The following is a 15,312-nucleotide window of genomic DNA, read 5'->3' on the forward strand; positions in this document are numbered from 1 at the left end:
TACCAGGAAGTGAAAAATTATTGTGAAATTGATCTAAAAATTTTAATTGTAAAAAATCAAATCTATGCATTGGAATTTTTTCATCGTCCTCAATCGCCCGAACAATAGTATTTTAAAAAATTAAATCATTATTTTGTTGTCACTGACAATGCTTGCGATATTGCTTCTTAATTGTAACGATTGAAAAATATCTAATGAAATTGTACAAGGTTGGCTTTAATTGCGGCATGAACGTAATCACCCTGTAATTAAAAATAAAAATTAAGTTAATTTGATGACTTGATTATGCTACCTAAATCACAAAAATTTGTTTTAATCATATAATTAATTAATAAAAACTAAAAAGGTTTATAAAAAATTTAATAAATGTAAACGATATATAAAGATGTAATACCTCTTTTTACTTTGATTTTCCAATCATTTTTGCTCGAATTTAATTATCTGATTATATTAGATCTACATATAAAAACAAAATTCAGTAAATAAAAAATAAACATATAATCTCACAAATTTACAGTTAAACATGGATTTTAAAAATTAAACTTAGAATTACGCAACCATTGATGACATAAAACTGACACAACTGACACAAAATTCGCTTGATTTGGTTTTGTATTGATATGAAATTTTATTGGTGTTGTAGGATGCGTCAATTTATAGTGGTAGGCATCACAAATTTTAATTTAATTATAATTAAGGAATAATTTTTATTTCTTATTATAAACACTTTAAAGATTATCTTAGATATATAAATCCTATATCTTAAGATGATTTTTTTAAAAAGATAATTTTTAGTTTTTAAAATAAATTAAATCCTAATAAATCATTATTCGTTGTTTTTTACGTACGTGGAAAATTTCTTAAATCTCATTCGTCGCTTTTATGTAGGTGGCAAGTGAATTTTTTAATTCTAAAATAAAATAGAAATCTAATTTTTAATTGGTCAAAAATATACCTTTGCTTATGTGGCGCGCCGAATGCTCTCTAAAAATGCCTACTTTATTTATATATATTAGATTTTAAAGTTATTATATGCCAAAATAAATTTTTGTTTTAAAGATAGAAAAGTATTGCATTTCTTGTACACTTATCGAATTTTAAACTGATTCGAGCAAGCACGAGCAAACTCAAGTCGAAATTTGACCGAGCGTTAACCGAGTCAAATTCGAGTATTAGCGAGTTGCCCTCCTCAGTTAGCACCCCTACTCCAACCTATGGTAAATTGGTAATTGGGGATTTGGGGTGAAGATCTTTCCCTTTCTCTTCACTTTTACTAACTCGCGAACATTTGCAGTAACCGCCTGCCAAATAGGGAATTATTTTCTCTTCCAAAAAATTTCTATTTTACAAGAATAATTGGGTGAAACTCCGTTCTTTTGGTACAAATGCTTGGATGTTAATGGAAAATCTCCACTAAATTAGGCATGACGAACTCAATCTTGAAGGTAACCCCAATTTTCTTCTCTTCTCTACCATTGAAATTTTTTTGTTATATCTGGGAAACTTTCAACTTCATGTTTGTTCAATTTGTTTTTGGATAAAATTTGAAGGGTAATTTAATCAAGTTTCAATCTTTTAGGGTTTTGTGGCAACTAAAAATTATACTCCGCAATTGGTGTTATGTATTGATTTCTTAATCGACATTATTGTAGATTTGTAGGCGGCAATTTGATTGTTGTGTGCTGACTGCAGATTGCTGAGTGCTGCCAATTGTAGAATTAGGGATTTATGGTTGATTTGGGCATTCTTGTATAAGACGGTCTGACAATCATACAAAAAGTATTGGAATTTAAGCTAAGCAAGTAAATATTTAATCGTGATTACTCTTGGAAGTTGGCTAGATCATTAATGGCTTGCGTCAATTTTGGATGGAAACAACCTCAAATGTTATAAATTAGTGCGTAGTTGGTACCTAATGGCTAGCGTCAATTCTGGATACAAACAATCTCAAATGATATAAATTAGGCGTAGTTGGTACCTAACTAAGTAGCATCACACTTCATTACTGGTACTAATTAGAATTTAGACTTTAGTGGTAGTGTTCACATTAATTAGTACTAATAGGAGGCGCTTGGGTTTAGACTTCCTAACACATTTGGCTATAATGGTCACTTGATCAGTTGATCTTCTTCTGTATGACTTATTATTATTATTATTTGATGGCCTATTTATGTGTAGTGTTTCAAGATAATTATTGTGGTGTAGAATACCTTTGAATAATTTGCATTATAAAATTATAAACCCTTCTCCATTATATGAAGTATTGTTTTCGAGCCTATTAGCTCAAACGGTAGAGCAGGGTGCATTGGCACAAAAGATGTAGGTTCAATTCCTACATAGGCTAAGACGTTATGAACTTTGATGTTGCACTGAAAGAATGGACTAGAAAAGTGTCAAAATTATCAGTTAAGGTTAGGTTCTATGATTAGATGCAGTAGCTAAGCACATATAGTGAAAAGCAGATCATATTTCACCTGAAATTAGGTGCAAACTACTAATTATATTGGTAATCTTAATACAAATTATATACGAAGTACTTGTATATTAAGCTATAATAGGGTACTTGAATGTGGTGAATCATAAAATTCTGTAAAATAACACTTTCTAATTTGAGACTTCAAATCCAGATTTCTGATGGCAAATAAATGACTTGAACTGCAACAACTCTTAAGGCTTCCAAATTGACTTTTAGTTAAGTTTCCTCTTTTTTTTTCTTTGATAATATGCAAGTGAAGCATCATGTTTGAACTCTAACATTTTCTCCAAGGTTGAATCCTTCTTCACCAGAAATCACACATGCTGCCACATTAAAGCTAGCAAATTGGCTCAATTTGTAGTTTCATCTTGGTTGGTGGTGCCACTGGCACTGCTTCTGCTTGTGTAGTTTTGGCATATCTTTATTTTTTTTTTCTTTTGTTTTTTTGGATATCAAGTTATCAACAGACCTAAATGACAATATATTACAACTTGTCTTCATTGTCTTTCCTCGGCCTTTTTTTTTTTTTTTTTAACATTCTCATTTGATCTAGGTTTTCCACCTTTGTCTTTATTTTCTTTGGTGAAAGGGATGCGTTCTTATTAGTTTTCTTATTATGGCCATACAGCTTCTGCACTTGTTGGGCTTATGCATTCTCTTATGTTAAAGGGTGAGTTCTTTCTTGCCAGGCTCCTTTTTTAGGATGGCCTCCTGGTAACTTTCTAATAGCAGGTGGGGCTGGTTCAGGACTTCAGGGTAGGGTTTATAATTGTAATGTTTGATCTCTAGCAAAGTATTCATGACCACACCAAAAGCCACCATATAGATTGTCTCTAGTGTAGGCCTTTATTTTCCCATTTTGTAAGCTAATGCATAAGAGCAGCAGATGCCTGTGTAGTGACTCTAGTCACATTTTACACCCACGAGCCATCTGCTCTGAATCAATAGCCTATCCTTGTATTGAACAGAAAGAGTCTAGCTTTCACCTGGCCTTGTAGTGATTAGTGTGGTCACCTTAATAGTATAATACTTATAAAGTTTAGGAAATGATATCAAACTTGATTATCAAAAAGGTACAAATATTAATCAAATTTGATAAGGTGCAAAAATTTTCACATTATAATTTTCCTCTTAAATGCTAAAATCGTGAATAGTCTGCACTAGGTATAAACATTTCTAAAATGGCAATCCTTAACATAACTACATAAGCATGAAGCAGGGGAAAATTTTAGCCAAACAGGAGCTTGATCTCTAAGAATTCCAATCTTGGCATGTACCTAACTGAAATATGTACAAGATTTAAATATTTAAGTTTGGCTAAATTTATTTTTTGGCCAAAATAAATGTGGAACTATGATTCAGAATGAAAGTAGTAAATGAACTATTGTGCTGCTGCTGCCTTTAGCTTAATGTGACTGGTCTGCAGATTGGAAATGAGACCAATATTCCTTCACAAGCTGTCCAAATAGTGAACCTTCCTTCTTCATTAGCGTCATAGGGTCATCATATTCCACCAATTTTCCTGCAACATCACATTATATTCTATCAGTACACATTCTGTAGCACTTTTGCCTTAATTTTGTGAACTCTAATTGTCAAATCTGCTCTGAAATTCTGAATTCTACAACTCTTTCTTTAGTTTCAATAAAAATGGTCACTAACGCATGGCACAGAAAATTTTAAAACTCACCATCGCTAATGGAAAGAACCTTTGTGCAATCCATTACGGTTGGTATCCTGTGTGCTACTGTTATCACAGTGCAATCTGCAAATTCCGTTCTTATTGTTTTCTGCAAAATCATGTCAGTTGTATTGTCTATTGATGCTGTTGCTTCATCAAGCACCAATACCCTGCTTCTTCTCAATAAAGCACGCCCTAGGCAAAATAGTTGTCGCTGTCCCATGCTCCAGTTTGCTCCATCCTCCACAACTGATAGGAAATACAATATTTAATTAGTACATATTGGCTTTGTATGTCAGATTCACTATTTCATATCAAATTCCAGAATAAGGATTTTATTTTACCTAAGGAGTCTAGTCCCTGATCTTTCTCTTGTACTGCCTCTTTGAGTTGGCATTTCTCGAGCACCTTTACAAGAATATGAGGGGGGTGCATCAGCATCCAGAAGATTCCATGTTTGCACAATATATTGAAAATTTAATTCCTGATAAAAAGCTTTACCTCCCAAATTTGTTCATCTTTATGCTGGCACAATGGATCCAAATTGAATCTTACAGAGCCATTGAAGAGAGTAGGGTCTTGAGGGATGATTCCAAAACGTGACCTTAGGTCGTGAAGTCCTATTGAACATATATCAATACCGTCAACTACCATCTTCCCTGCAACTGGTTCCACCAACCGAAACAATGCCCCAATTAAGGTTGTCTTCCCACTGCCAGTCCTGCCAACAATACCAATTTTGTCTCCCCCTTCAAATGTGCAACTGATTCCTTTAAGAACCAGTGGTGAATCTGGTCTATATCTTATCTGCAAGACATCAAAATTTTATAATGTTATCTATCTAAAATCTGTCAAATATGAATCCCAGTGCACTAAAACTTACCTGTAAATTGCTTATCTCCACTTTACCAACTAAAGGCCAGTTTTCTGGGGGGCGGCTGCCTTCAATGACTTCTGGAGCTTCACTAGGTATATGGGTGTATTGTTCTAGCCTCTCCACACAAATGATATAGTTGGCTAATGTGCACTGATTTTGGATCGCGTATACCATGCTCATATTTAGCGAAAGACCATAAGATAGTGCCATTCCAATTACCCCTGCATTGTTTGTTGTATTATTGCAATGAAGATTTTATCTACTCCCAAAAGGCAAGAGAGAGAGAGAGAGAGAGAGAAATATTACCAGAACTAAAAGTTCCAGGAGGAAGCAAAACCATGCACAAGGCTGCTGCTGCAAGAACAATGGCACAGAGGGTCTCAAGCCTCTGAATCAGCCATTCATTAGCTGCAAAATTGTGGAAGAATGGGCTTGCATTTGTATCAATAATATCAAGACTCTTAGAGAAGAACCTTTCTTCCTCCTTGAAAGCTCTGATTGTTATGGCTCCAGCTATAGATTCAGCTAAATGGTTTGCAACAAAAGACTTTGTTGTACCATTGATTCTCATCAACTCTTTTGCTGTCGCAAAATAGTATTTCTGTTGACAAATTTTATGGAAAATTAGGTCATAATTCTCATAAAAGAGTGTTTATTTAATTAAAAAAAAAAATTAAAATAAATAAATAAATAAATAAATAAATAAATAAAAAACTATGATAGGTTCCTAATCTGTCTTATTTCTTTCTATTAACTTAGATGTAGATCGAGAAGTCAGATTATATTCTTTATTTTTTTGGTTGAATTTAGTTCAGAATTTGAAACCATGGACCTTCAGGTGAAATAGAGCAGCTACTGCTCAATGGTACTACTATGTGTCGGGATTGATTAATAGTCCTGCACTAGCTGTGTCATTATAAATGACGAATCTTAGTCCATGACGAGATATAATAAACTATTTGTGAACTTTCTTGTTTTTCTTCTCAACATACAACTCTTTTGGAGGCAGAAGTTATGTAGTGGTAAAGCTGTACAAATATTTCTCTGTTTACCTGCAATTGTACTAACATGTAGATCACAGGTATGGAGACAAACAATACTTGCCAAGTGATAACAGCTAGCACTCCTAGATTGGCATATGCATTCATAGTGACCGCCATGGATAAGAGAAGGCTTATAGGAACATCAATGTCAACAATGCTCAAATCAGAAGAGACCTGCAGATTAAGGGTGCAAAAGAAGAAAGGAAGCCCCATAACATTAGTTCTGAAACACCCTACCAGACCAGCATGCATCAAATTCTTGAAAAATTTCATGACAACTTAATGCTCACCCGACTTAGTATCCGTCCAAGGGGTGTAGAGTCATAGAAAGACATTGGAGCACGAAAGAGAGAACTCATCAACTGTGAAAAAAAAGATTTCGATGCTTTTAAGCCCAATGCAACAGCAGCCAGAGATCTAATTAGTAAAAAGAATGTCGAGGAGGCTCCAATGATGAGGTAAACCACAATCAATTTCAAAGTGCTGACTTGAGGATTATCAACACTGGTGGCCATCCAAGAGTTCTGTAATATCTGGCCTGTAACAAAGATCATATGACATATAGCTGCAATAGAAAGGTACAAGTAGCCCTTGTTCTGATTAAGGTATAGTAAGTATGGCTTAAGGCCAGTGTCTCCTGTTTCTCTTTCTTCCTGTTTAATCAATTGATCCCCTTCAGGTGGTACATGTTTCTCAATATCAGTTTTCTTGATCTTCTTGATCTCCTTTGCTGTATAGCTTTGTCTTTCGGTTTCAGATGTCTTAACCTCCGATGGCCTTTCAGCTCCAGCAGTCTCTTTGTGTGCATTTACCAAATCCAAAAATTCCTGACTTGAATCCAATAATTGGTGATAAGGGCCTGATTTTAGGATCTCCCCATCTGACATCAGCTGCAAACAACAATTTTTCATTAGAACATGATTTATCAAATAACAAGTGCTCTTTCCATCCTACCTCAAGGTTTTTATCAATAAAGGATGTCCGAACTTAAACATTTTACTTTTACCCATTTTTTTCACTCTCATCTACTCATTCAATTTTAAATCTATATCCTTAATCTTCGTGCTAAAACTAATTCTTATCTAGCCCGAGCTTAGAAGATGAGGATAGCAGTTGACATCTAAATAGAAGATAGAAACTGTGAATTGTTGATACTGATGACTGGCAATATCTGATAGATCTGTCGAGCCTTGGGGAAGCTCAAGATAATTGAGATGACAACTGACAACACCCACGAAAATTGATCCAAACTTCTTTAATTTCTGAATACAGAGCACCTCGGACTACTTTTATGGGCCATAGGTGTGCAATAGAGTTATAGCCTTATAGGTTTAAACCAAGTTAATGAAAGGCTCCTACAATCTGTTATACTGAAGCAAGACGTCTTTTGGGTGATGAAAATTCTAAGATTTATTTCAAGAAGAAAGCTGCACTGAACATCAGGAGAGTAGTAGTTGACTCACCAAACAGCAATGAAATGCCGGAAGAAAATCAACTTGATGTGTCACAAGTAAGACAGTCTTTTCGGAAAGTGCTTCCATAATATATTCCTGCCACAATTTTAGAAGACATAATTATCAGTTTATGCTAGGACTAAAGAAACAGAAAATTACATTTTTAGGGTGAAGAAGTTACATTGAAGAGGCTAGTTGCAGTATGTGCATCAACAGCACTGAATGGATCATCTAAAAGATATATGTCAGCGTCTTGGTATAATGCACGAGCAAGTTGGATTCTTTGTTTCTGGCCTCCGCTTAGATTTACTCCTCTTTCCCCTATTTCTGTCAAGTCACCAAATGGAAGAAGCTCAAGGTCTTTCACCAATGAACACCTCCGAATAGTTTCTTGGTACCTTGGCTCATTCATGGCAGACCCAAAGAGAATATTGTCACGTATTGTCCCTGTTTGGATCCATGCTGTCTGGGATACATAAGCGATCCTCCCATAAACTTCTACCTGAAAGACCAAACCAATTTAAAGAATATAAAGCTAAAAGCACAATCATGTGCCCAACAGTTGTACTAGTACGGGGATTGATTTGAAAACTTACAGTTCCCTCCATCAATGGTACTTCTTTAAGAATTGCTGCTAGTAATGTTGATTTGCCTGAGCCAACTTCTCCACATATAGCAACCTTTTCACCAGGTCGAACTTCTAGATTCATGTTTCGTAGTGTTGGTTTTGATGGATTCATGTCCCAGGAAAGATTCGCAGACCTCATCAAAATGGCGTGTTGGGCATTGCTTTTCTTCTTGGAATTTTCAGTCTGAAGCTCTGGTGCTTCAAGAAACTCTGCAATACGTGTAAAGGCAACCCTTGCTTGAATCACCACACTGATAACATCAGGGGTAGCTCTGATAGGGTCTTGCACAAGACGCAATGTTGCGACAAAAGTAAATACATTGCTGGCATGTAGAGGAACACTGAGGAAATAACAAGCTCCAAATGTGGCAGCAGAGACTAGAACTGGGGATGACCAAAAGAGAAAACCATTATATGCTCTCCACAAATGCAATGCCTTTAACCACTTAAGTTCCACTTCCCTAAAGCGCTCTATCTTATCCTTGAAGTAATTCTCCCATGCATACAATTTCAGAACCTTCATGTTTACAAGAGCCTCAGAACAAGCCTTCAGCCTTGAATCTTGTTCAGCCATAAGCTTACTTTGAAACTTATGCTGTAATTTTGCAAGGGGGGCGTTACAGAACACGGTTATCACAATCATTGTTAGTGCTGCAAGTGTAGCAAGTCCCACTGCATGAACTAGAATACATAGAGCAATGCAAAGTTGAAGGCTTGTAGTCCAAGTCTGATGAAGCCAGAAAGGAAACTCGCCAATCCGGTAGGCATCAACAGTGACATAATTCATTATCTCTCCACCAGAATACTTTATCCTTGCAGCATTTGACAATCTTAGCTGCTTCTTGTAGATTGCTGCAGTAAGCAAGGACCTCACTCTAAGGCCAATCAATCTGCTTCGAAAATACCACTGTCTCTGTGACAGAGATTCCAAGGTCTTTGCAATGAAGAGTGCAATGGCCAGAACATACCCTTCATTTTTAAAAGCCTTTTTGCCCTCTGCAACCTCAATGAAGGCATTCAGCAGAAGAGGTCCAGCTGACAGGGTAATTATCTTCAGAAGGGCAAAGAACCCAGAAATCAGTATATCAGTACGATGGCACGCGACAATAGTCCACAGCAGTGAGGGCTGTGAGGAAGTTTCATCCATCTTCTGTTTACTAAACTGATCCATGAACTGCAAGTAACATGCCTCCGCTCTGTCTGCATCCCGTAATTTGGGAATGTCCTCTTCCTCAAGAGTCTTCTCCTTACCTAATGTCATCAAGGGATTCAACCACCAGAATGTCAACCTACTTAACAACCCTGCTTTAGCAAATAGAGAAACTTTGTCTGCTGCATCATTTTTACAGCTGCCATTAGCCTCGCCGTTCAGAGGAGTATAAAGGGTACTTCCACAGTCACTCTCTCTAGTATCTTCATCTTCGTACAATCCGAACCCCTTGTAAGTACATACCAACAACAAAGTTGCTCCTAGGAAAGTCAAGATATCCAAGGCCACCTTAACTGTTGTTTCATGATCAACTATGGCAGCAAAAATCGCGATCAAGGAAAAACTCCCAGCAGAAATGAAAGCAAAGATTGACAAGATTTTCAATGAGACTCTAGAGAAGCACTCCCCTCTAAGGCTAGCTGATAATCCAACCGATACCCACGTAAATCCTTGAAAGAAATACAAAACCCACCAATGTATTGGTGATGCAGAATGACCATTTCTCAACTTCTCCTCCAAAATCCAACTTCCTAAACCTATGTAAACTAGTCCCAAACAACCATTATAAACAGCTGATGATTTCTGCAAGGCTGAAACACGTCTAAAACGAGGCGGTAGCTCGACTCTCTTAGAGGATATGTTTGTAATCATGTTGAATAAGAGCACTGCTAGAAGCAGTATATCAAAGCAAATGATAAAGGCATGATTCATGCATGAAGAAGGATGAGTAACAAACTCTAATTGAGGAACACAAGTAGTATTGATGTTTGAACAAGTATTTTGCCCACAAAATGTATTCCAGAGATCTTCCATCTTCATTTTTCAGCCCTTTTTTTTAATCTACAGATTCTGCATAAAAATACAGGTACAAACTTATCAGATAATAAAACTTAACATTGTGATCATACTATAATCTTCATTAAAAGATACTAAGATAGAATATGATCAGCAAATATGAAAGAGCAAAAACTTTTTGCAATGTGATTAGTTTGGAGAACAAATACAAAGTCAATATTTTTATCCTTGAAGTATACAGAAAAGACGTGACATTTTGAAGAAAGTTGTACTGAATTTTATGTAACTTATAAAATTAGTAGGATATAAACAACGAGGTCATTCTTTAATACTACTAACAGCTGATTTATTTCAAATCTGCCACCAAGTTCTAGGTAGTTGCCGACTTACTATACGATATACTTTCGCTGCTTTCTTTTATTTGTCAACCTTTGGACACGCTATTTTAGGAGTTGATTAGATCAGGTAAATGAGCGACTTGATTAAAAATAATTTTAACATCGAGAATAGAGAAGAGTAAAGTACTACGTGTATAAATTATTTAGATTAATTTGTTCCTTCTCAAAATGCTCGAAAAAAGGTGTGTTCCAAACTTACAAATAAAAGAAAACAGAGGAAGTGTAAAGAGTTTAATAAGTAGAGTTAACGTTTGAAAACATACATCACCTTATAATATATTATAAGTCCGTTTGACACATAATACACTATATTTCGTGTGATGTCTCCCAAATTCCCAAATAATGTTTTTTTCCCCTCTATTTAGGGTGCAAGTGCTACAAGTGACATTTGCTTTAAAAATTAATTAAAAAAATTTTGGACAGTAGTAGGATTCCTTACTTCATTAGACTGTGTAAGGCATTAAATATATACTTGTACTCGTATTATATTTGTTAGAGGATGCTCCAGTTTCTCATAGCATTTTCGTAAATAAACCAACAATTTTATTCAATTTTATTCAATTGTGGAGCACACAATAATGAAAAAGTTATTGATTTATTCACAAAAATGTCATTATGAGAAACAAGGAATTTCCCATATTTGTTATATTATCCTATTGTCGTGTACAACCTACGAAGTAGATGGTTCATGCAATTTTTGCCATCAATTTGCGGAAAAATCAACACAATTCGGTAGGTATGAAAATTGATAGGATTTGTGAAATAAACGTTTCATTTACTTTAATTGTGTGAACAATGTGTTACGTCATTACCTGATGTAGCATGTAGGTATTTATTTGTCATGGGAGTGATGGGACTAATCTAATGTTCCCGTCAATTATTTATCATGTACCCCATAAAGTACACTTTTTACTTCAACTTGAGGTGTTAAAAGTGATGATCTAAAATGTATGTGAATAAATAATAATGTGTTACCTAATTACTGAGTATGTGGCTAGCCACACCGTACGGCTGGTCAGCCAGCCAAAATCTTGCTTTTCTCTCTCCTATTTCTCTTTCCTCTTTTCTTCTTCTCGAATTGAGAAGTTTATCATCAATTTAATTTATTTTTTGAGCCAATTTTTATTATTCGGTCAATTTTGACTCTAATGTTCATATTGATTTTGTTCAAAACAAATTGGATTGATCAATTTCTCGATTCTTGGATTTTTCCCAATTTCTAGGGTTCTTTCAATTTCATTCTTTATTGTTCGAATTTGAGCAATTAGCCACAAATTGTAAGAGTGCTGCTTGTTCAACCCGTCGACCCAAAACCACCGACCCTTGGCTGCGATGCGGTGAGAAGTGGTGCGTGGAGCAGGGGACGCTACTATTACTTGCGCTACTGCTAGTGTTGTTGCTGTTTTGGTTGGATATGGGTTTAATTTGGTTGTGGCCTGGGTTCGGTTAGGGTTTGGGTACTCAAAGGAAGGTATGGTAGTTTGGTTCTTTAGTTTGTCACTTGATTTAAATTTTAGTAGATCTTTAGTTTTATCAGGTATTACTTGTATTCTGGGGTTACTTGTAAGTGTTACTTGTATTCTGAGTAACCCAGACCAAACCCCCATACCAAGCTAGTAACATCCTTCGAGTAACCCCTGACCAAAATCGTTAAATCGGTAACACCCTATAAGTAACTTCATAATACAAGTAACACCCTGTTCAAAACCATTAACATTCTACAAGTAACACCCTACAGGTAACCCCTGCCGCATACAAAATTTTGTATTAAATATATTATACTTATTGTATTACTTTGTACTCTGTATTATATTATTATCATGTAAACGTGTTCATGCAACTCTTGCTAACAACTTGCGGGAAAATCAACACAATTAGGTAGGTATGAAAATTGATAGGATTCGTGAAATAAACGTGATTTAGAATAAATTTTATGAATAACTTGTCACCTGATGTAGTATGTAGGTATTAATTAATTTACAGTGTAATCGTTTATCGGTCTTATAGGCCATGATTTTACAAAAGACTAATGCAACAATACTCGGTTGAGAAGTTTTGCACTATCATTTTCCAATAATTTCATTATATATTATGGTTGGAGTACTACATAACCTTTTGGCCATCACGTCTACGTCGTTAATATGGTTATTAATTCATTCTTGTTTAATTTTTTTGGTGTTTAGAGAGCCATAAGGGCGGGGGTGAAAATCGATCACGGGATCTCTTGAAATCAAGAAGAAAGCTCTAACCACTTGAATTATTAGTCACTTTCTGCTTTCTTGCTTAAGTGTAAGCTTGTAGGATTGAGATGTGTGAGTCAGTGAATATGACACAAAAATACTGTTATAGGATTATAGGATTTTTAATAAATAAATACTTGTATGTATAGTTGAATCAGCTACGTTGCAATTTATACGTACGAGTAACAATTATTGAGTCACGGATCATATACGTTACTTTGAAATCATTAAAGTAATCGGCTAACCTCTAACTTCAAAACATTTGATGCAATTCACTCACCCACAAAAATGCTCATCATCACCGTATAACCACCTAATTAACTTCTATTAGTTGGAAATAATTAATAAAATTTTGAATTACCAATAACTCGTTCAATGATACAGTAATAAATTGGTGAAATAAAAAGAGAGTATATACACAATTACTTGATGACTTGGTTTAATTGTTAAGTAGAAGTATAAATTAAAATACTTTGGATACAATTTTGATGTAGTGATGAATCAAGTGAAAAATACCTACATCGTTTTTTATTAGATAAAGAATACGGATTTGTTTCAAAAAATAAAATAATAAAGAACATGGATAAAATTACACACCTAACTTGATCGTTATTGGTCATATAAGTTTATGACGATTCTTTATTTGTTATAAAAAGTGGTCTTTAATATTTACATAATTTTACAGTTAATTAAAAACGGAAAGACGAAATAATAAGGGCATGTTCTGATTGGAGCTTAACTGAACTGAACTGTATAGAGCTGAAATGAATTGTTTATGAGAGAAGAAAATTGGGAGCTGAAGTGAACTGACCTGAACTAATTAAATCTGAACTAAACTGAAATTAACCGAAGAAAACAGGCCCTAAATTATCATGTTTTTCAACTTTTTGACCCCGGCCCCTCCAGGTTTGGGGGGTAATAATTAATGTGGTACAGTGATGAGGGTTTCACTAAAGACAGAAAATGGGCAAGAAGACTCTCCCTTTCATTCAATAATAATTGCTTTCAAAATCGAGTAGATGTGATAGATAGGCAGAGGATAGATGGTTTTACCAATCTTAATGTCTTTATTGTCCAAACTCCCAAGTCCCAACACTGTTACATCTTCTTCTGATGATCTTTAAATTATCGACGGATCTAGGATTTTATCGATTCAATTTAATTATATATACCAAAACGGCCATGTTTACCACCCTCTTAAGCTCTAATTATGCATTATGTTTTTTGTGAAATATATATAATCCTTAAAGCTCTCTATTTGTTAGATATACTATCCAAAATATAGTACTCTTTTATAATAATTATCTCTAAAGATTGTGTTTTTATAATTAATGATACTTTCACCAAATAAGTCAAAACAAGAACTTTATTAGAAATCATTTAAGAGTGTTGAACTCTAATTCTTTTTAAAAAGGGTTTGTTGTTAAGTAACGTCATTGTATACCTTAACCTTAATATATAATTACACATTCATTCTGGACCATAAACATGTTTTCATCTTTATAAAAAGTATTTCAATATGATAGTACGAGTATAATATTATAATACCACTCATACTAGTGTCTAAATTAAGGAGGATAAACATTATATTATTCACATACATTGAGTATATCATTAATTAATGAAAGAATAATTACTCCATTTTCATTAATTTTTCTAATGCATAAACTTAGATTAAAAGTGAAGCTTAATTTATACTCCATACTTCGCATATAAACTTATAAACAAGCGTACCGTGTGCTAAACTAAGCCTTAGCTTTGTTAGTCAATTGGTGATGATAGTAAGCTGTGTACGTAGTGTCGTAGTGTATGAGTAGTAGTTCCTCCTCCTGCTAGAAATATTAAGATCTATATATTAAACATGCACATTTATAAATTGTATCTTCAAAGCTCGTATGCACTAATTAATTACGAGAATTCAAGAACCATTATAAGGAAAAAACTCAACATAAAAACCATATGGACATGTTCGGCAAAATTAATTAGAAAAATAATGCAAAATCGAATGAGGAGCAAACTTACTTGAAAAGGAAGGATAGACGGCACGTACTCTTGAAAGATGGAATTTTGATGAGATAGCATAGGCAATTTTTCTTCTTCTTATTTTAGTAGTGTTACAAATTCTGATATTTATATACTAATATTACAAAGAAACAAGAAATCTAGTAGGAAGACATGAATGTCCTTCATTAGATTCTTTTCAAAAAAAATATATATATTTGATTTTCTCGATAATTAGATATAATATAAGATCATGAGAAAGTCGGGTTGAAAGAAAAAATAAAAGACGTAAAGTTTCTTCAATTGGTGTGTGAGTATAGTTACTCCACGCCACTATTTGATGAAATAGGAACGTTAATAATGATGTATAGTTTAAGAAAATAAAATAAAAATGATTTAGTAGTAAAATTATGTGGAGATAATTAGGGCAACGTTGAAGGCTACTGTAGTTGGTATGTCCTTCTCTCTTTGATTTATACTCCAACGTACTTACCCGATTTTGAAAGACT

At 34.5% G+C, this 15,312-nt stretch overlaps 1 protein-coding gene and 1 long non-coding RNA gene across 2 annotated transcripts; one reads left to right on the forward strand and one right to left on the reverse strand.

The window, feature by feature from the left end:
- Positions 1-1,249: 1,249 nt before the first annotated feature.
- Positions 1,250-6,762, forward strand: LOC145631584 (uncharacterized). The gene is made up of 2 exons (XR_014112404.1): positions 1,250-1,445; positions 6,116-6,762. It is a non-coding gene; the product is annotated as an uncharacterized LOC145631584 (long non-coding RNA).
- Positions 3,568-10,189, reverse strand: LOC145631583 (ABC transporter C family member 10-like). The gene is made up of 11 exons (XM_081683693.1): positions 8,128-10,189; positions 7,713-8,033; positions 7,541-7,627; positions 6,368-6,967; positions 6,087-6,251; positions 5,341-5,635; positions 5,041-5,255; positions 4,659-4,964; positions 4,502-4,565; positions 4,167-4,406; positions 3,568-3,998 (listed from the first exon to the last, which is right to left on the reverse strand). The coding sequence occupies exons 1-11, from the start codon at positions 10,186-10,188 to the stop codon at positions 3,883-3,885; spliced, it is 4,470 nt and encodes a 1,489-aa protein (XP_081539819.1). The 5' UTR covers position 10,189; the 3' UTR covers positions 3,568-3,882.
- Between the last annotated feature and the right edge of the window lie 5,123 nt (positions 10,190-15,312).

Source organism: Chenopodium album, chromosome 5 (genome assembly GCF_948465745.1).
Source record: "Chenopodium album chromosome 5, dcCheAlbu1.1, whole genome shotgun sequence".
Lineage (NCBI taxonomy): Eukaryota > Viridiplantae > Streptophyta > Magnoliopsida > Caryophyllales > Amaranthaceae > Chenopodium > Chenopodium album.

Coding starts and splice junctions, on each gene's coding strand:
- LOC145631583 (XM_081683693.1), bottom strand. CDS start 10,188: ATGAAGATGGAAGATCTCTGGAATACATTTTGTGGGCAAAATACTTGT. Junction 7,628..7,712: donor CTGCAACTAGCCTCTTCAAT/GTAACTTCTTCA, acceptor AAATTGTGGCAG/GAATATATTATGGAAGCACT. Junction 6,252..6,367: donor TTGGACGGATACTAAGTCGG/GTGAGCATTAAG, acceptor CTTAATCTGCAG/GTCTCTTCTGATTTGAGCAT.